The sequence below is a fragment of the Leuciscus leuciscus genome (genome assembly GCF_965113295.1).
Source record: "Leuciscus leuciscus genome assembly, chromosome: 5".
NCBI lineage: Eukaryota > Metazoa > Chordata > Actinopteri > Cypriniformes > Leuciscidae > Leuciscus > Leuciscus leuciscus.
The window spans coordinates 51,704,428-51,724,860 of NC_138729.1; the positions used below are offsets into that span (position 1 = coordinate 51,704,428).

The 20,433-nt window shown below is 45.1% G+C and overlaps 1 protein-coding gene across 1 annotated transcript in view; it reads right to left on the minus strand.

Annotated features, from left to right (window-relative positions):
* The window catches only part of LOC309499786 (cytosolic phospholipase A2 gamma-like), a 77,527-nt gene that overhangs the window by 43,008 nt on the left and 14,086 nt on the right, over window positions 1-20,433 (minus strand). Inside the window, exons 2-4 of the mRNA XM_082171258.1 lie at window positions 1,383-1,469; window positions 1,169-1,255; window positions 899-1,041 (exon numbers count right to left, since the gene is read on the minus strand). Of these exons, the coding sequence (XP_082027384.1) occupies window positions 899-1,041; window positions 1,169-1,255; window positions 1,383-1,469 (317 nt within the window). The remainder of the gene's footprint in view (window positions 1-898; window positions 1,042-1,168; window positions 1,256-1,382; window positions 1,470-20,433) is intronic.

Here is a 20,433-nt window from a genome sequence, read left to right on the forward strand (position 1 = left end):
TAAATAAAGTAAAACGAAATTTAAATAAAGAAAAACGAAATTTACATAAAGAAAAACGAAATTAAGTTAAATTAAAATCGAGATTAATTTAGATTGATAATAATGGGTAAAAAGGCTAATAGCCTATATTTTGTTTCTATTGTTATATTTTCCACAATGTCAAAGCAACGGAGCTTAACCCAAAACACAAGCTCAGGCATGCACTTCTGTCCATACAAACTCCGCTGTTCTGCGCTCTAGCCAGAGAACACTCCCGTTGCAGGAACACTTTAGGCCAAGAGGAAGCAAATATATACATATACTATATGCGTAGGTGGATGTGATCGGGGATTTTGGCTGTGTAACATTTAAAGCCACTTAAATGAACGAAATGACTCAAATAAAGATTCGTTCATTTTAATGAACGAGATCGAACAAGAGAGTCAGTAAAATTATCCGAACTTCCCATCACTCAGTCATGAGTCATGACTCGTGAGAGCAGGGGGCGGGGCGGGGCGGCGCGGGGCGGCGCAGGGCGGCGCAGCGGCAGCTCAGCAAATCATATAGCCTATTTTGTGAATTGTTCATTCCCGATTGGCACACATTTTGCCGCCCTTACAAAAGTGCCGCTCTAGGCAATTGCCTAGTTCGCCTATATGGACGCGCCGGCCCTGCCAGGGTTTACACGCACAGCTCTTACTAGACAGTTATCTGTGTGTGTGTGAGTGAGTGTATGTAACTGTCTGTGTGTGTGTGAGTGAGTGTATGTAACTGTCTGTGTGTGTGTGTGTGTGTGTGTGTGTGTGTGTGTGTGTGTGTGTGTGAGTGAGTGTGAGTGTGAGTGTGAGTGTGTGTGAGTGTGAGTGTGAGTGTGAGTGCGTGTGTGTGTGTGTGTGTGTGTGTGTGTGTGTGTGTGTACCACGTGGATCCAGAGACTCCGCTCAGATAAAGCACACAGTCCAGAAGACCTGCTTTCTGGAGTTGATCCAGGGATCCCAGCAAACCCACCATGGCTCTTTGACCTCCTCCAGAACCCAGTAATGCAATGTTTGGCACCTCCCTCTGAAATGCATACAGATTGTTTAGCAAACATCTGATGTTCATTGACTATGGAACCATTTGTCAGTCATTTCAAGAAGGCAGAGTATATCTAGACATATATGTAAAGGACACAGTCCAGAAGACCTACTTCAGAGAGTTGATCCAGGGATTCAAGAACACACAGTTTGATTCTTCGTCCAATTTCAAAACCCAATGAATTCCTTTGGATCTCATTCTGAAATGCACACAGATTGTTTTGCAAACATCTGATGTTCACTGGCTATGGAACCATTTGTCAGTAATTTCAAGAAGGCAGAGTACATCTAGACATATATATAAAGGACACAGTCCAGAAGACCTACTTCAGAGAGTTGACACAGGGATTCCTGAACACACAGCTTGACTCTTCGTCCACTTTCAAAAACCAATAAATTCCTTGGGATCTCAATCTGAAATGCACACAGATTGTTTTGCAAACATCTGATGTTCATCAGCTATGGAACCATTTGTCAGTCATTTCAAGTATATCTAGACAGATATATAGGATTCTCAGATAAAGGACACGGTCCAGAAGACCTGCTTTAGGGAGCTGGAGCACTGTAAAAATGAATGGATCCGGGAGGAACCTTTTGGGGTTCTTCACTTTGCCAAACCAAAAGAACCCTCTGTGGATACTCTAGGCACCCTTTCAAGAGGGGCAGTTCTCCGAGGAACCACCCAGGCTTCCTGAGGAACTCTTATTTGAAGCATTGTGTGGAACTGCTTTGGCTGCTTCAGTACACCACTTGTAAACGGTACATAAATCATTAACCCTCAGGTGCTCCTCATTTGGGTGTAGCACTTGTTATCTTCCCGGTCAGAAGTGACCGGACACCTAAAAATGAAACTTCCTCCACCCCAGTAAAACCAATGTAATTTATTTTTGTTCAATATAATTTTTTCAATTAATGCAGTATTTCAGATTAAATATCAGAAAAGTCAGATTAGCACCATCTGTTGATAGAAAACAAAATAAAACATGTCATTTCATGGTGTTACCACTAGAGGTATGTATAGCTCTCTATGGAGAGGCTTGTGAATTCTCTAGTTGTTTTTAGACAAAATTACTTACTTTTAAGATGTGGATTTGAATGTATTTTTTAGAAATTCTCAAATAATACTTTTTGTTAAGGTTTATAAAAAAATTTAAAATAAATTTGATGTGAAGTGTACACGTTTTTGCATTATTATTTCTTCAGTCAAACCTGAATACAGAGAAAGCAAAATTCAATAAAAAATTACAAAAATAAACAGGAATGCTTTATATATTATTATTATGATTAATAATTATATTCATTATATATATATATATATATATGTACAGTATATATATATATATATATATATATATATATATATATATGTATATGTATATATAAATGTAAGGATTCCTGTCTTGTATTCCCCTCGTCTTGTGTGGACTTAAGTTATTTCCTGTTCTGTGCCATGTTTTGTTCTCCTTTGTAAGTTTTTCCGCTTTATTAGTCTCCCAGGTGTTTCTAACCAGCCACGCCCCCTTGTTACCTTGTTATCTTGTTTAGCTTGTCTGCCTCTTTACTTAAACCCTGTGTCTTGTGTTAGTGTTTGTGGGTTCTTGATCTTGATGTTGGTTGTTCTGTTTCCCAGTCCTGTTCCTTAGTCCTAGTCTGGAGTTTGTTTAAATAAATTACCGCTGTATGTGGATTCTGCTTCCTCTTGTTTCAACTGCATCATCACAATATATATATATATATATATATATATATATATATATATTAGTATAATTATTAATTATATTAATTATTATTTATATATTATTATTATAATTACAGCTTAATCCATCTGGATCTGATCTCATTTCAACCTCTTATTTCAGTCTTCTGACGCAATTATGCTGTATGGTAATTGCCCTACCAGTTCATTTGTGTTTATAATTGTGTGTGTGTTTGTGTGTGAGTGGGTGGGTCTGTTTCTCACTATTGATGTTTTAGAGTTTCACCCCTTCATTGCTGAGCACTTTTTTTCTGCATCGTGGCCGATTTGTAGAGAATTTTTGTGTTTTTGTCGATTTCCCATTAATTTCCTATGGTGTTTTTTTTTTTTTTTTTATGACAACTTAGCCTGCTCAAATCATGCTCTCAATTTTTTTGTGTTCACATTCCAAATGCCATTCGTAACATTCCGTGAAATTCTAAACAGAAAATTTTCTGGTCAGAAATGACAGAAGAGTAACATTCTGTGTTCTTTTTTAGGCAAGTTGATGACACTGCATTTTGATGCACTATGTAGCATATTCATATATTACAAGGTTGTTTGGCTTGTCTTTTATTTTTGTAGCTGAGAGTTGAAAACTGTTCATCTTTCGGAAAAACGCCCTGATTGCGTATGCAACCCACCGTTCCCTGAAGGAGGGAACAGAGGACGTAGTCGACGTCGACTGAATGGAGATCACGCTTAGGGAGCCTGTCTTCTTCGTACTACTATTTAATCAAGCCAATTCAACATTGTCGTGCGTGATTACATGCTCCGCCCCGCAGCGTGGGTATAAAAACGGAAGTGGACGCACGCACCAGTTGCTTTTTCCCTGAGGAGCCGAGCGGCCCCCGGAGTCAGCGGTGGTCCAGCAGTAGTGGCAAGGGGATTACATCCTCCATTCCCTCCTTCAGGGAACGGTGGGTTGCACACGTAACCAGGACGTTCCCTTTCAGTCGAGAACGTCAGACGTAGTCGACGTCGACTAAATGGGGATACATATTAAAAACTCCACAAGTGCTGCCACGTTCCAGTGCCTAGACAGAAGCCTCCTGATCCCCCTGCGGAGGCGGAGATTTAAGGCGGAGAAGGGACAGGGCTTTAGGCCAGGGAAGTCATTGCTATTCCTACAGGACCACTGGGAAAGCGTTCCCTGTACATGGAAGGAAGGGACGCTGTGGAAGCTACATCCTGCTCACAGGGAGTTAACGTGGAGAATACACATATGGACTGGGCGAATTGACGGGCAGTACAACATATGGAATATCACTGGGGAGGCTCCAGCCTATAACCGGGGGGGGGGAGCTACTCACCAGACAGTGACGGCAGAAAGCTCTGCCAAGGGAAGACACGGGCTCGCCGTATCGTGGAAGAAAACACATATGTGACACCGTGGGGATCGCAACATATGGACCCAGCCTAGTACAAGTTCCACCAGTGCATACGAGTGGTAGGCCTAGCTTCGGACGCTCCGCCGCAACAGTCGCTGGAGGGTGTGGAGGAACTCAACAGGATTCGGTTTAAGAGGGAATTCTACTGGAGCAAGAATTGCACACGTATCCAGTCCATAGGAGGGGAATGGCGCAGCAAGCCGACACTTTGAACCGGGCTCAAGTGAAACTGGCTTCATGAGAAGGGAGCCCACGAGAAGCAGCGGTTCGACTATAGGTGTTGCCCAGCCCCCAACTCTAGAATATCTGTCAGCGAAGCACTCTGTGTCAACACCTAGGCGGGAGCACACACTCACTTCCGAGGAGCTCACCACCTAAGTGGACACGTGCATCTCGGGATTTTCACCAAGATGAAGGCAGCCACCATTCAGTGGGCCAACCTCGCTTGGAAACAGCCTTCCCTTTCTGCTGATTTCCTTAACAGACAAGAGCTGGTCTGAGGTCCTAAGGCTTGCGTTCTCTTCATGTATAACCGCAATGAAGCGGACGGACAGAGAAAGCCAGGGATGGGTTTGGCTCCTCCGGGGCAGTGCTTGCAGGCTCACCACCTGGTCCCACCTTTAGGGAGAGGTAGGAACCTTGGGCACATATCCAGGCCGTATCAGGTAGTGAGTGTTAGCCGGCCCGAATTCTAGGCACAACTAGTTGACTGAAAGCGAGCAAGTCCCTACCCTAGAGTTCTCAACGGGTCGGGTCGGGGCTCAGGGGCGGTCTCTGCAATGCAGTAGCACCAGAGATAAAGCCCAAGAGGATAAAGAGGGGCACAAGGCAGAATCCTTTGCTCCCTCAGGAACCTCACGATCAAGACGTGCTTCCCATGCTACTGCATCATGATGTGCGTCAATAGAAAAAATAGAGGAAATATAATTTTGAGGGTGGAGGACACAGCCCTACTCCAACCCATCTCACAGGAAAGAAAGCACTGAAATGACCGAATGTCTTTCAGGATCTCCTCACGAAGAGAAGACTCACTCAACGAATAGGTTCCACTTCTATTTGGCGTGAGCAACAGCTCCTCTTAAGGGATGCTCTCGCAGAAGTGATGCTCAACACTAGGTGTGAAGAAAATCACTGAGCTTCAGGAGCATCTCTGCTCAACACCTGAGTGTGATGAAATTCACCGAGCTTCTGAAGCATCTCTGCTCAACACCTGAGTGTGATGAAAATCACTGAACTTGAGCGGGCGCCAAGCGACAATGAATTGCATAGCCGAGTCTGATGGTCACAGTCTGGTCGGGACCAGTTGGGAAGCTTTTTCTGCTTCTAAGAACCAGGCCCAGGCCCAGAAGACCACAGACGTACCCGAGGTGGGGCAGCGAGGTGGAGGACAGGGATGTGAGTGTGCAGTGCAACACTTACCTGCAGAGGTGTAGTGGTAAAAAAAGAGGTGGGTAAACTATAAATTCTGGTGGACCACGACGTGGTCACCCGGTAAGGTTGGCCACTGCCTACCAGTGTATGTGTATCCTGATGACATCGCTATAGGCTATCATTTGATGGTACTACCAAGGGTATCACTGGTTTTTCCCTCATCATAGGTCACACAATCACTATTCAAATCATACATTAATCTAAATTCTTGTTAAAGAGACTCAAGAAGGAATAATATGGTTGAAATCTATAAAGTTTACTAAATGACAAAACAGAGAGAAGAAAAATATTTAGGAGAGATGTAGAGGGAGGCTTATATCCAGGGCTTCCAATGCAATGCACTTGTACATAATGATTAGGGATTTGGGATTATTTTCATAGTCGATTAATCTATTGAATATTTTTTTACAGATTACAGTTTTTTCCAATTGCTAATGTAGCAGGTGCAGATTAATGACAGAAGGATGTATCTGGTGCCACATATTTTAATTTAAAGAAAACTCAGTTTCTGTAATTAACAGAAGAAAGACATTATAAGTTGCACTGTAGTTTCCACAAGTGGTAATGGCTGCCGATTAACAGACGATTTTGCAAAACTTAAAAACAATAAAACAATTTTTTTTTTCATTTGAACACAAAATACACTGCATCATTACAGCTGCCTCAGTTACATAATATACAGTGGTTCTAAACACATAAGTTTAACAGATTATATTCAGATATCCATTTCAAACATCTGGCATTGAATAACAAAAAGATACCTAATCACAACTGCTCACACGCCACGTTAGCCAAACAGAAAAATCACTGACTTAACCAGCTAGCTAAGAGTAGTGCTAGTGTGTGTGTGATGCTAACGGTTTAAACCTTTTAAATGCATTATACTCCTGTATTTGTCTTTTTTACAGAATGTTCAAGTACATTCTCACAGGTGATAAACAAGTAAACAAATACAATATATTGAATTGAACATGGGCTCACATCTCACATGAAGGTATTCTGTATGTAGCCCTGTAGAGGGAAAAGTCTTTAACCTGGTGCAGGCTTGATTCCCTCTGAATCTCAATCTACAGTTGGGTTTCGACATGCTCCCTACATTAAACCAGCTGCCTGTAATGAATAAAAAAAAACCCCACTTTTTTTGCCTCGTTTTAATGATTTCCTGTTGCGGCTGCTATTGAAAAGGCTGAAAATATGCCGTCCCGCCCCTCCGTGTTCGGCGATCAGGTTTCATTCTTGCGCAGCTTGTTTAGTAACTTCACGAGCATGTCTTTTCCACTCTGTGTGTGCGCCGTTCTCTTTGTTCCGTGTGTGTGTGTGTGTGTGTGTGTGTGTGTGTGTGAGTGTGTGTGTGTGTTGGCGCGCTGCGCTCTCTGCTCAATGTTCCGCTCCGTGTTCTGCTCTGTCGTTAACGGCCCAAATGCTCGAATCATGTAGCCTACCGATCACGCGCTGGAAAAGCAAAGTCCGCTCAAATAACGTGAAATTTAGAGGTGGATAAACACAATTTAGGAACAGACACACACATTACAAAAAAAAGGGAGTGGATCGGTGGCCACTCCAAGAGCAACCCCCCCATCCCTGGGTGGCCCGTCCATGTTTCCGCTGTTGCTTACCACCAGGCTTGGCAGCACCTAGAGCGGGCTGGGCAGCCCTCCTGCGGCCGACTCCACGTCGAGACCTGGGTGGAGGCTGCTGCGATGATCCGGCGGGAGTGGAGGCGGCTGTAGGCGGAGGCCCTCGGCAACGGGCAGGCGGAGGATCTGCCCCCGGTGGACGGGTGAAGGCAGCAGCGGGCCGCCGGGGCAGGATGTGCCGGATGGCCTCCGTCTGCCTCTGGGCGGCAGAGAACTGTTGGGCGAAATTCTCCACCGCGTCGCTGAATAACCCAACCTGAGAAATGGGAGAGTCCAGGAATCGAACCTTGTCCGCTTCTCTCATATCAGCCATGTTGAGCCAGAGATGGCATTCCTGGTTCTCAGAAACCAATCATCCAACCGAGACGGTTCGGGACACGGTGGAGGGTTCCACGTGAGCCCTACCGTCTCGGCGGCCTTTTTCAGCATAGCTGTCATCTCTGGATCTGGCTCGGGCAATGCTGGTCTCCCAGAGAGAGGCAGCTCAGCCGAGTTGTCATCTCCAGAGCCCAGCTCCCCTTCTGATGCTGCGATAGACATCCTGTCCTCTGGAGGGGCCCCGAATGAAACGGCTGGTCGGTCCACTACAGAGGGACCAGCACCTTCATCGGGGAGCTCCACTGGTTGCGGTGTCAAAGAGGAGTGAGGGATCCACGGGGCTTTGCCGGGCAGATTACCCCTCACTGTGATCCTCAGATAACCCAGCTCGTACGGCACCCTAGCCCTCCTCTGGGAAGGTAGCCCAGAGGAAAGACTAGGCAGGGCCCAGAGGCAGGGACTGCACCCACGCTTTTGGCGAAGGCGAGTCTCGATCTCAACACCGAGATGGTCATATTCCCGCAATGGGATCATGACTCATTCACGAAAGCTGCCTTAGCGTGCTGTAAGCCCAAACACGCGATACAGCTCTCGTGACCGTCAGAGGGGGACAGAACCTTGGCATCTTGAGAAGGACTCACTCACACCCGTGTTGCTCTTTTAGGAAATGGGACCGTCACCAGTGCCGGAGCACACAGGGAACGACCGCGGCAACACTGAATCAGCGAACTGAAACAGTGAAGCACTCACTTCTCGCCCTCTAACCAACCGTCAAACAAACAAACAAACAGAAATTTTATGGTGTTAAAACAGCATTTGAGAGCTCAAGAAGCTCGCGATCACCGCTGCACTCGCGCTGTGGAAACACCAACACTTGGAGGTCTTCCCGCAAGAACACGGAAACACTCGCTGACACGCTTGCTGTATAATCAGCAGTAACTCTTCAGAGACATCCGATCGGCTCCGAAGTGAAAGGCAACTGGTGCGTGCATCCACTTCCGTGTTTATACCCGCGCTGCGGGGCGGAGCGTGTAATCACGCATGCCAATGTTGAATTGGCTTGATTAAATAGTAGTACGAAGAAGACAGGCTCCCTAAGCGTGTTCTCGACTGAAAGGGAACAGTGTCACTTTTTTACCCAGCCGTCCCATCACAGTGGAGGAAGGACGGGACAAATACTACACCGACCAATCATCCTACTTGTACAACGACTGAACAACAATGGAGTAGTTGGTTGGTTACTGCATTTTTAAATTCAGTAATACTCTTCAAAATAAGATACTAGTGATAAGATACTAGTAACACGTTACTAACTTACGTTTGTGATGTTCGTGGGTCAATTTGATTAACATACACTTTTAAGGCAACTGTACAGACCCAAAATTAATAACATTTCTTGGGTATATTTTGTTATTGTAGTTTTTTTACTACTAATATAAAAATATTTTGGCAGCCACAGATGGTAAAAATGAGTGTATAAAAAATATCTTAAATACTATTTAACCTATGTTTTTTTTTTTTTTTTGCCATTTAGGGCCATGAATATGCATGCACAGTTTCAACACGCCAATGTATAGTGAAATGAGCATGCAGAAATTGTTATACACAGACACATTTACGTTGTGGCAATGTCTGTGGCACGTTGCATTTCTACTATGGCAACATCGCTGCTGTCTACGTGCTCGCAACATTGTAACAACGTAGAATTGTGAGACGCTACAGGGCTGTAGTAGCAACGTTGTTGCGCGACATTCAGCAAAAGCGAGACGACGTTCTGACAGTTTTCTTTTTATGCTAGATTTAGCTATCCCCTATTTAGCATGTTATGTTTTGTGGACCTAACAGTAAATTGATTATAATCAACACCTGCAAGTGTATACTTTGAAGAGTAAGAATGACATAGAAGGTTAGCTAATATAACTTTATAAAAACTGCATATGGTAATCAAATTGCACTTCCAAAACTCATACATTTGTGAAAAACTGAAAAAAAAGAGTAAATATACAAATGTATAGATTTCTTTTAAGTATAATAAAAATAAAAGCAAAGGCAGATCAGAACATTTAATAATCAAAACCGGGTTCTGTACATGGCAGACAGGGATGCGTAGATTAAAGCCGGGTGATAAAGGTCCGTACGCACTTAAGTCGCTGTCTATTCAATAAGTTCTGAAATGTCAATTACTCATTAAAGTCATTTTGGCTTCATTATGGCTTATAACCTTTGGCATAAAGTTAAAATATTTGTCATACCTGACTAGAAGATGTTCAACACTTTTCCTAATGGTAAGGATTAAAGGATATCTTGAAAGCACTATATAAATGCAGTCCATTTACCATTTATCTGAATACTAAAAAAATATAGCTAACGTTATCAGTGCTGGTACTACTCGACCTCAGTGCTGCATTTGACACTGTCGATCATAACATACTTCTTGACAGGCTGGAAAACTGGGTGGGGCTTTCTGGGATAGTCCTAAAATGGTTCAAGTCATACTTAGAAGGGAGAGGTTATTATGTGAGTATAGGAGACCATAAGTCTGAGTGGACATCCATGACATGCGGAGTCCCTCAAGGCTCAATTCTTGCGCCACTCCTGTTCAACCTGTACATGCTCCCCAATGAGCCAAATAATGAGAAAGAACCAAATTGCTTACCACAGCTATGCAGACGACACACAGCTGTACTTAGCCCTATCGCCTAACGATTACAGCCCCATTGACTCCCTGTGCCGATGCATTGATGAAGTCAACAGTTGGATGTGTCAAAACTTTCTTCAGTTAAACAAAGACAAAACTGAAGTCATTACATTTGGAAACAAAGATGAAGTTCTCAAGGTGAACGCATACCTTCACTCTAGGGGTCAAACAACTAAAAATCAAGTCAGGAATCTTGGTGTGACACTAGAGTCAGACCTTAGTTTCAGTAGTCATGTCAAAGCAATAACTAAATCAGCATACTATCATCTCAAAAATATTGCAAGAATTAGATGCTTTGTTTCCAGACAAGACTTAGAGAAACTTGTGCATGCTTTCATCACCAGCAGGGTGGATTATTGTAATGGACTCCTCACTGGCCTTCCCAGAAAGACCATAAGACAGTTGCAGCTCATACAGAACGCTGCCGCTAGGATTCTGAGCAGAACCAGGAAATATGAACATATCACACCAGTCCTCAGGTCTTTACACTGGCTCCCACCAGTCCTCAGGTCTTTACACTGGCTCCCAGTTAGATTTAGGATTGATTTTAAAGTATTATTACTGGTATACAAATCATTCAATGGCCTAGGACCTCAATACATTGCAGATATGCTCACTGAATATAAACCCAACAGATCTCTCAGATCATTAGGATCATATCAGCTAGAAATACCAAGGGTTCACTCTAAGCATGGCGAGTCCGCTTTTTGCTATTATGCCAGCCGCAGCTGGAACCAGCTTCCAGAAGAGATCAGATGTGCTCCTACAGTGGTCACATTCAAATCCAGACTCAAAACACTTCTGTTTAGCTATGCATTTACTGAATGAGCACTGTGCCGCTGTTCGTCCGACTGTTTGTTTTGCTTTTAAAAGTAAGCTCAATGATCAAACTATAGGCAAGGTGACAGAGAGGGTTTTAATTATGGTCAGCAGGGCATTTAAACCCGTAACTGTAAATGCCCACTCAGAAGGTGTAAAAGAAAGTGACAATGTGAAAGTGACGTGTATTAATGTGGGTTTGAAAGTAGAACAGTATTTAAATGACGATATTAAAGTTTTCGTCTGAGAAAGAATGTGAACGCAGTGCTAAAGAAAGTGAAAAGAACGTGCGAGTAAATGAGGGAGAAAAGAAAGTTAAAGGAAAGTTGATAGATGGAAGTTGTAAGAAGATTGAAGGTTAAGGGTCTTAAGGGAATCCTTTTGAAGGAAAGATCTATAATAATATTCTTTTTTATATATTTTTTTTATAAGCACTGTATTTTATTTAATTTTTCTAAACTGTTTTAATTATTCTTATTTCTTTTTATTATTTTAATTTCTTCTATGTAAAGCACTTTCAATTGCCATTGTGTATGAAATGTGCTATATAAATAAACTTGCCTTGCCTAAATGAAGTGCAAAACTCACGTATCCTTGCTCGATGAAGAATAACAACATTTATTTGTTGTATGTCAGAGCCCTTCCTGAAGTTTTTTTCAAGTTTGTGAAAAAACCTGTTTAAATTGTTAATTGTCAGTCCCACTTTGAGCATAGACATTAAATTGATATAAATCTTGAATACTTCAGACCACAAACTCCACCAGTTGGGTTCTCTCAGAGCCAACCGCCTGTCTCAAGTCAGGATAAAGGAGGAGAGTTGGAGGTGGGGCTAGCAACCCCGCACCGTAAAAACAAGCTCACTGCAGAAACGTCAACAACAGAAATAACAGAGATTTGTCCTGGACGAGGAAGGTTCTGCTATTTGAAGAAGCTTGACACAAGGTGGGGAAAGCCATAAGGATGCCACCAAGCCGAATTTCCTTCTTTCGAACAGGAGGATAAATATCAGGCAAGACCACGCAGTTTGCAGAGATGAGGAACAACAACCTGACACTACTAAGTGTAAGTGAAACCAGATGGACGCAGTCAGGCCAGAGGTGACTGAGGACAGGAGAGCTGCTACTGTACTCTGGTCATGAAAACAGCGGTGCACACCACACACAGGGAGTAGGCTTCATGTTGTCCAAACAAGGCGCAGGGGGCACTGACTGGTTGGCAAACGCATGGCTCAAGAATAATTACAGCATCATTTAAAAAGCAAGAAAAAGAAAATCAATCTGAACGTCATCCACTGCTGTCAGGCACTGAAGGCGAAAGACTGCAGCCTCTAGCGTCAGTCGCTAGAGCGCATCTTGAGATCAGAGGAGTGAGGTTTCCTCACGAAGCATCTACTAGCTGGCCTCCGTTACACTCCAACTAATGACAGTGAAGATGAGGATAAAGACCAGTTCTACAGTAGACTGCAGTAGACCCTGGGAATATTCCCAGACAGAGAAATCATTATCCTTATCCATCATTCAAGATTGGATCTGATAACACCGAATATGAGCAAGTCATGGAGACTCATGGACTGGGAACTATTATTGAGAATGCAGAGATATTTGCAACCATGTGTGCAATCAACAACCTGGTCACTGGAGGTAACGTCTTTCCCCACAAACGGATCCACAAGAGCACCTGGGTATCTCCAAACAGCAAGAAAGAAATTCAGATAGATCCTGTCTGTATTAGCAAGAGGATTAGGAGACCCCTGCAGAATGTTAGAGTTAGAAGAGGAGCAGACGTGGTGTCCGACCATCACCTGGTGGTGGCCAGACTGAAGCTGAAACTGAAGAAGAACTGGACTGCCATGGAAGAGTAAAGAGTGAAATATAACATCAGCCTTCTAAAGGATTTCAAAACTGGGGCAGAGTTCGGACTGATGCTCCAGAACAGATTTGAAGTACTGCAGGGAACTGCATGAAGAAGGCAAAATAATCGGTGGATGGCAGCCAGTAAAAGAGGCACCAGAAGTCCAAAAAACAGAAATCAGACAACACCTGCATAAAGAGTGGATTACGGTGGAGACCTCTACCAAGATAGAGGCTAGGAAGAAGAAAGCGGCGGTCAATAGCAGTTGGACTAGAGCAGAAAAACCCAAGGCTCAAATAGATCATGCAAAAGCAAACAAAGCAGTGAAGAGGAGTATCAAGAATGATAAGAAAGACCATGTGAGTAGACTGGCAGCTGAAGCAGAGCAGGCAACACACAACGGCAATGTGAAACAAATGTGTCAGGAAGAGAAGATGGGGCTGGATAGGGCACAGTCTTCGTAAACCATCAACCAATATCAACAGGCAGGCATTGAAGTAGAACCCTTAAGGAAAGCAGAGAAGAGGTCATCCAAGAAACACCTGTCGTCGTGACCTCGAGGCTGACATCACAAAGATGGGCTATACCTGGAACCAGTTGGAAAGAATGGCCAAATACAGATGAATCTGGAGGTCTTTGGTTGGCGGTCCATACCCGGGCAAAGGTGACTGGCATGATTAAGTACTTCGAAGCTCAGACTTAAGTTTGGTATCTCACAGATTATTGTAGAAGTAAAAAAAAAAAAACAGTTATAAAGGTATAGATAGTTATAGAAGTTTCTGAAAATTTAAAATACAAAATATATATATATTTTGATAAAATATATATTTTACAAAACATGTTTAACTCTATATCTAAGAAAATCAAAGCAAAACATCTTAAGTTCTGTGCTAAATTTGAGGTTGATCTAAAATAAATTCACTTTTAAAGATGTTTTGGGCATAGTACCAAACTTTTCCACTAGATGACATCCAGGCTCCACTGGTGACCAGGACTCTTTGATTTCCAAATATGGTTTGAGTTATCTGAACCATATATTTGCTCAATTTGTTTCATGGTCCTTTTTTGGCCCTCTTCCATTGTAACATTGTGGAAAAGAAAACGAGGTTGAGTCACTCCACTCAAAGAGGCTGCTTGCTTGTTTTTGTATTATATCAGGAGGAAAAAAAGATCCAAGTAAACCGCCACCTGTTGCGAGCCACCAGTTACACGTGTGACGAATTATAATTGAAGGAACTGTACTATAATGGGAATGGTTCAGGTGAAGTGAGGGTTTGGTGAGCAAACAGAGTCTCGGTCAGAAGACGTCAGATGATATAGAGTGATGATGGAAGCAAGGAGAAGGCAAGGTTTATTGCAACACCAGTAGTAGTTTATTTATTGTTACGGTTGTCTTTGGTTGAGATGCATGGTTTGTGTGCTGCAAAATTAAATATAAGGAGAGATAACAATTAATTGACAGTTGTCAATCCACATAAATTAAACAATACAAATAAACAAAAGAGATATGAGTTTACTAATCACAACTAAACAGGCTGTTAAAACATGAATCAAACAAACAATCGTCCCACATGGTTCATGGCACATGTCTGGCAAACAAAGAAATCAACCAACAGTGCACATGTTAACAGTTGACAGTAAATCATAAAAAGAAGACAGTCAAATGGAAACAAATTAACTCACGTTAACTGATGAAGACACACACAGTATACATCAGAGTGCCAGGAGAAAGTGCAAAGAGTGAGCCAAGAGGTGTAGAAGCAATTTATAGACAACAGGTGAGGCGGGCGTGGTCAGGTGGCGAGTGGGAAAGTATCTTGGAAAGAGCGAAATGTAGTAGAAAGGGAATGGAATGGCCGGAGTCTTTTCATAGCCGCCCCGGAATTGAGATCAATTCCTCCTGATAAAAAGACTCACTCGTCTACCAGCTCAGGAAGCACCATCAAACGTGACACTGGTCTTGTGTAAATCCGACCGCCAACTTGGACGTCCACTGACCGGACACGACCATCCCTCCCGGTCGTGACGGTGGTGACACGCCCGGTTGGCCAAGAAGCCCGAGGCAGTTGTGGGTCAAAGATTAGAACAGTCTTCCCTACTTCGAGATTCTGGACCTCCCTCAGCCACTTTCCTCTAGGTTGCAGGTTAGGCAAATAGTCACGAATGAATCGTGTCCAGAAGTGGTCAGCTAAAATCTGGCTATGACGCCACTTCCTTCGCCCAAGGAGCTTACTGCTGACAAACATGGCTTGTGGCAGAGAGGCATCACGCCGCCCCATCAGGAGCAAATTGGGAGTGACCGGATCAGGATCCGCAACATTGGAGGAAAGATAACCTAAAGGCTTGGAATTCATGATGCCTTCTACCTCGATCAGGACAGTTTGAAGGACAACTTCAGAGATGGTTTGCTTTCCAAGAATCACTCGCAGGGCATTCTTAACTGATCTGATTTCACGCTCCCAGACTCCACCGAAGTGTGGAGCCCCTGGTGGATTGAAGTTAAATGAAATCTGCTGATCGGCTAAGTGTTCCTGGAGCTTGGGTTCCATCTCCTGGAAGCATTTACTCAGTTCTCTGTCTCCAGCACGGAAGTTTGTTCCTCTGTCTGCCCAGATCTCCAAGGGCTTGCCACGACGGGATATAAAGCGACGGAGAGCTAGAAGAAAGGCATCAACATCCAAACTTCCGAGCAAGTCGAGATGTAAACAACGAGTAGTCAAGCACTTAAAGATGATTCCCCATCGCTTTTCTGTTCTACGGCCCTGGTGGATAACAAAGGGTCCAAAGCAATCTACCCCGGTGGACCAGAATGGTGGTTTAAAGAGACGCAGCCTCGCTGGGGGCAGATCAGCCATCTTCGGTACTTCAGGAGAGGATTTCCATCTCTGACACTCCCGACAGCTGTGCTGATGTTTACGGATAGCTGGTCTTCCTCCCATGATCCAATACTTGCGTCTCAATTCTCCAAAGACCCTCTCTGGGCCCGGATGCAGCAGGGACTCATCATAGTCCTTAATGATGAGCTGCGTAGTAGGATGCTTCGGGTCTAGAATAATTGGGTGAATGATGTCGGGGTCCAAGTCCTGGGATCGACGGAGTCTTCCTCCTACTCTCATCAGCCCCACATCTGGATCCAGTTCAGGAGACAATGAGAGGAGACGACTCTGCCTAGGGAGAGGTTTCCCTTTCTGGAGAGCGTCAAGTTCTTCAGGGAAACATGACGCCTGAGCTTGCCGTAAGATTAAGGTTTCGGCTGCTGCTCCTTTAGAGACTTGGTCTGACTGAGTTCGTGCCTGCTCAGTGGCGACGATTAAGTCACCCCAGTTTTGATACTGGGAGACATCTGGTAAGATACAGGTAGCAGAAACATTCAGACACAGAACAGCTTTCTTCAATTCAGTACTGTCTGCGAGTGGTGATGGTTGGGCAACAGTAGGGGCAACTGGCCAGCAATTTTCAGACTTCTGCAAGAAGAACGGCCCGGCCATCCAGCAGTTGGGTTGAGCCAAATCACTCAGTTTCTTGCCTCGGGTCAGGGCATCCGCTGGGTTGTTTGAGCTGTCGACATATCTCCAGTCATCACTGTCGGTAAGTTCCTGTATTTCTGCGATCCGGGTGCCAACGAAGACCTTATAGTGGCACGACTCGGATTTCAACCAGGTCAGCACCGTTGTGGAGTCACTCCAGAGGATAGTTTGAGCTAACGACAAGGTAAGTTCCGACCTCAAGGTCGTGGCTAACTGTGACCCTAATAAGGCAGCACTCAGTTCAAGTCGGGGTATTGACAACTGTCTCTTCGGTGACACTCTGGAACGGGCCATGATGAAGGCCACATGAATGTGATTTTGATTGTCCTGGACACGCAGATAAGCCACAGCACCATAGGCCCGTTCCGCGGCATCACAGAAGACATGAAGCTCTCGGTATATACCTGACTGGTCCGCACAAGGGGGCACATAACAGCGGGGCAGTCTGATGCTGGGGAGCTCCGACAGTTCCTGTTCCCACTTTAGCCATTGATCTGCTAGTTCGGACGGAGTGATGGGGTCATCCCAACCTTGTTTGAGTTTCCACAAGTCCTGCACCAGCACTTTAGCCCGGGTGGTATAAGGTAAGATGTACCCTAATGGGTCATATTGACTGGCAAGAGTGCGGTAGATGAGACGGAGTGTGGGAATCCTGATTGGCGTCACCCTGTGTTTGTATCCCAGGCTATCAGGAAGGCAGCGCCAACACAAGCCTAGGGTGGATTCTTGAGGATCAACACCCAATTGAGAGAGCCACAAGTCAGTGCTCACAGATCTTGCCTCAGGGGGAAGATGTTCTACCACACTGGAGTCATTACTTGCCCACTGACGGATTTCGAATCCTCCTCGAGACAGTGTGGCGCGAAGTTTGTCCAACAGAGCTTTGGCGGTGGCTGATGTATCAAAGCTCTGCAGACAATTGTCAACATAGAAAGCTCTTAGCACTGAGTTCAACACTTCATGGTCACTCTCAGGGTGCTCCTTCACGTGACGTTGCAGGGCGTAAATGGCGCAGCAAGGACTGCAAGCTGTGCCAAAAGGTAACACTTGCCACTCATAGGTTTTTGGGGGAGTTGTCTTAGCCATAGCTCGCCAGAGAAACCCGAGTAATGGCCGGTCAGCAGGGAGTAGATGCACTTGGTGGAACATAGATTTTATATCACCACTGATGGCCACACTATGTTCACGGAAACGGAGGAGCACACCAAGAAGAGAGGGACCGAGAGTTGGACCAGGAAGAAGACTACAATTCAGGCTGAGACTATGAAGCTGGAAAGAGCAGTTGAACACCAGTCGGTGTTTCCCACTGGCTTGTTTGATAACATGATGTGGGACTAGCCAAGATTCTGACCCTGGCTGGTCATCTTTGGGATCCACCTCCTTCACATACTCCATATCAACGAGCTTCTGAATCTCCTGGTGGTAAATCTCAATTAGATCTGGGTCCTTATTCAATCTGCGCTCGGTTCCCCGGAGCCATGGCAACAAAGTATGGGCTGAGGAGGATAACCTAGGACTATTGGGTGCTCTTAGCAGTGGGGTAGCATACCGCAAGACCTCACCTACTTCTTTGACGGCAGTCTTAGTCTCAAGCAGTTCCAGGCAATAATGGTCTTGTTTAGATCGGGTTACATCCTTCTCCTTACGATGTGGGAAGGAATCCAGTCTCCACAGTCTCTCCACATTCTCCATCAACTCCGCAGTAGCTGGGCAGGATACACGATCACAAATAGTAAACAAAGCTTGTGCATCTGAAGGAGGAGATCGAGGTAAGGCATTGGATGGGCCTTGAACAGCCCATCCCAGGGCAGTATGAATGGCGATAGGTCCCCCATAAAGTCCAATGCGGACAGGCTCTTTGGGCACCAACAAGTGGGAATGATCTGAGCCTATTAGGATTAATGGCCGAGCATGGACAAAGTCCGGTAAGGGTAAGCCTCGCAAGTGGGAATATTCCCTCTGCAGGTCAGAGGCACAACAAGAATGCTCAGCCAAATTGAGGACTGGGGCAGTAAAGGCATTGGCTATATGAAACCTAATCTTCTTCCTCTGGCTCACAGGGGAGATATAACAGGAGATGGTCTCACCACTCATGGGAATTACTTCATGTCGCACGGTTCTGAGATTAAGGGTCTCTTTTGGCCCTGTAAGTTGTAGCTGGGACGCTGCTGAGGTCAGAATGATTGTTCTTTCTGAGCCATCATCGAGTATGGCATACGTCTGCAGCCTCTTCCGGCCATTGATTAATAAGACCGGAACTACCTTCAACATCACCCGAGGAGATCGGTTTTGCTGATCGATGTACAGTGTGTCGTCAATGCAGGGTGCACGGACGAGCACATTGAGAATGTCTGCCGTAGCCAATTTCTCTGGGCTTTGTGGGTGTGTGGCCAGTTGACGTGCAATGCTATGCAGGATGGTGAGATGCAGTTCGTTACAAATGTTGCAAGGCTTTTTTAGGGTGCATTTATCCGGCTTATGGCAGCGGGCACATCTGTAACAACGATCATTCTTCTCTATCCAAGTTTTCAGTTCTGATGGACTGAACTCCTTCACCTTTGGACAGGTTCCCAAGAAGTGGTTGTTATTGTTAAAGTATGGACAAAAAGGTTGGAATTTGGGTTTACCAAGGATGGTCATCCCTTTTCCACGGCCTCCTTGGACACTAGGCTTGTGTTGGCGCTGCCTTCCTGATAGCCTGGGATACAAACACAGGGTGACGCCAATCAGGATTCCCACACTCCGTCTCATCTACCGCACTCTTGCCAGTCAATATGACCCATTAGGGTACATCTTACCTTATACCACCCGGGCTAAAGTGCTGGTGCAGGACTTGTGGAAACTCAAACAAGGTTGGGATGACCCCATCACTCCGTCCGAACTAGCAGATCAATGGCTAAAGTGGGAACAGGAACTGTCGGAGCTCCCCAGCATCAGACTGCCCCGCTGTTATGTGCCCCCTTGTGCGGACCAGTCAGGTATATACCGAGAGCTTCATGTCTTCTGTGATGCCGCGGAACGGGCCTATGGTGCTGTGGCTTATCTGCGTGTCCAGGACAATCAAAATCACATTCATGTGGCCTTCATCATGGCCCGTTCCAGAGTGTCACCGAAGAGACAGTTGTCAATACCCCGACTTGAACTGAGTGCTGCCTTATTAGGGTCACAGTTAGCCACGACCTTGAGGTCGGAACTTACCTTGTCGTTAGCTCAAACTATCCTCTGGAGTGACTCCACAACGGTGCTGACCTGGTTGAAATCCGAGTCGTGCCACTATAAGGTCTTCGTTGGCACCCGGATCGCAGAAATACAGGAACTTACCGACAGTGATGACTGGAGATATGTCGACAGCTCAAACAACCCAGCGGATGCCCTGACCCGAGGCAAGAAACTGAGTGATTTGGCTCAACCCAACTGCTGGATGGCCGGGCCGTTCTTCTTGCAGAAGTCTGAAAATTGCTGGCCAGTTGCCCCTACTGTTGCCCAACCATCACCACTCGCAGACAGTACTGAAATGAAGAAAGCTGTTCTGTGTCTGAATGTTTCTGCTACCTGTATCTTACCAGATGTCTCCCAGTATCAAAACTGGGGTGACTTAATCGTCGCCACTGAGCAGGCACGAACTCAGTCAGACCAAGTCTCTAAAGGAGCAGCAGCCGAAACCTTAATCTTACGGCAAGCTCAGGCGTCATGTTTCCCTGAAGAACTTGACGCTCTCCAGAAAGGGAAACCTCTCCCTAGGCAGAGTCGTCTCCTCTCATTGTCTCCTGAACTGGATCCAGATGTGGGGCTGATGAGAGTAGGAGGAAGACTCCGTCGATCCCAGGACTTGGACCCCGACATCATTCACCCAATTATTCTAGACCCGAAGCATCCTACTACGCAGCTCATCATTAAGGACTATGATGAGTCCCTGCTGCATCCGGGCCCAGAGAGGGTCTTTGGAGAATTGAGACGCAAGTATTGGATCA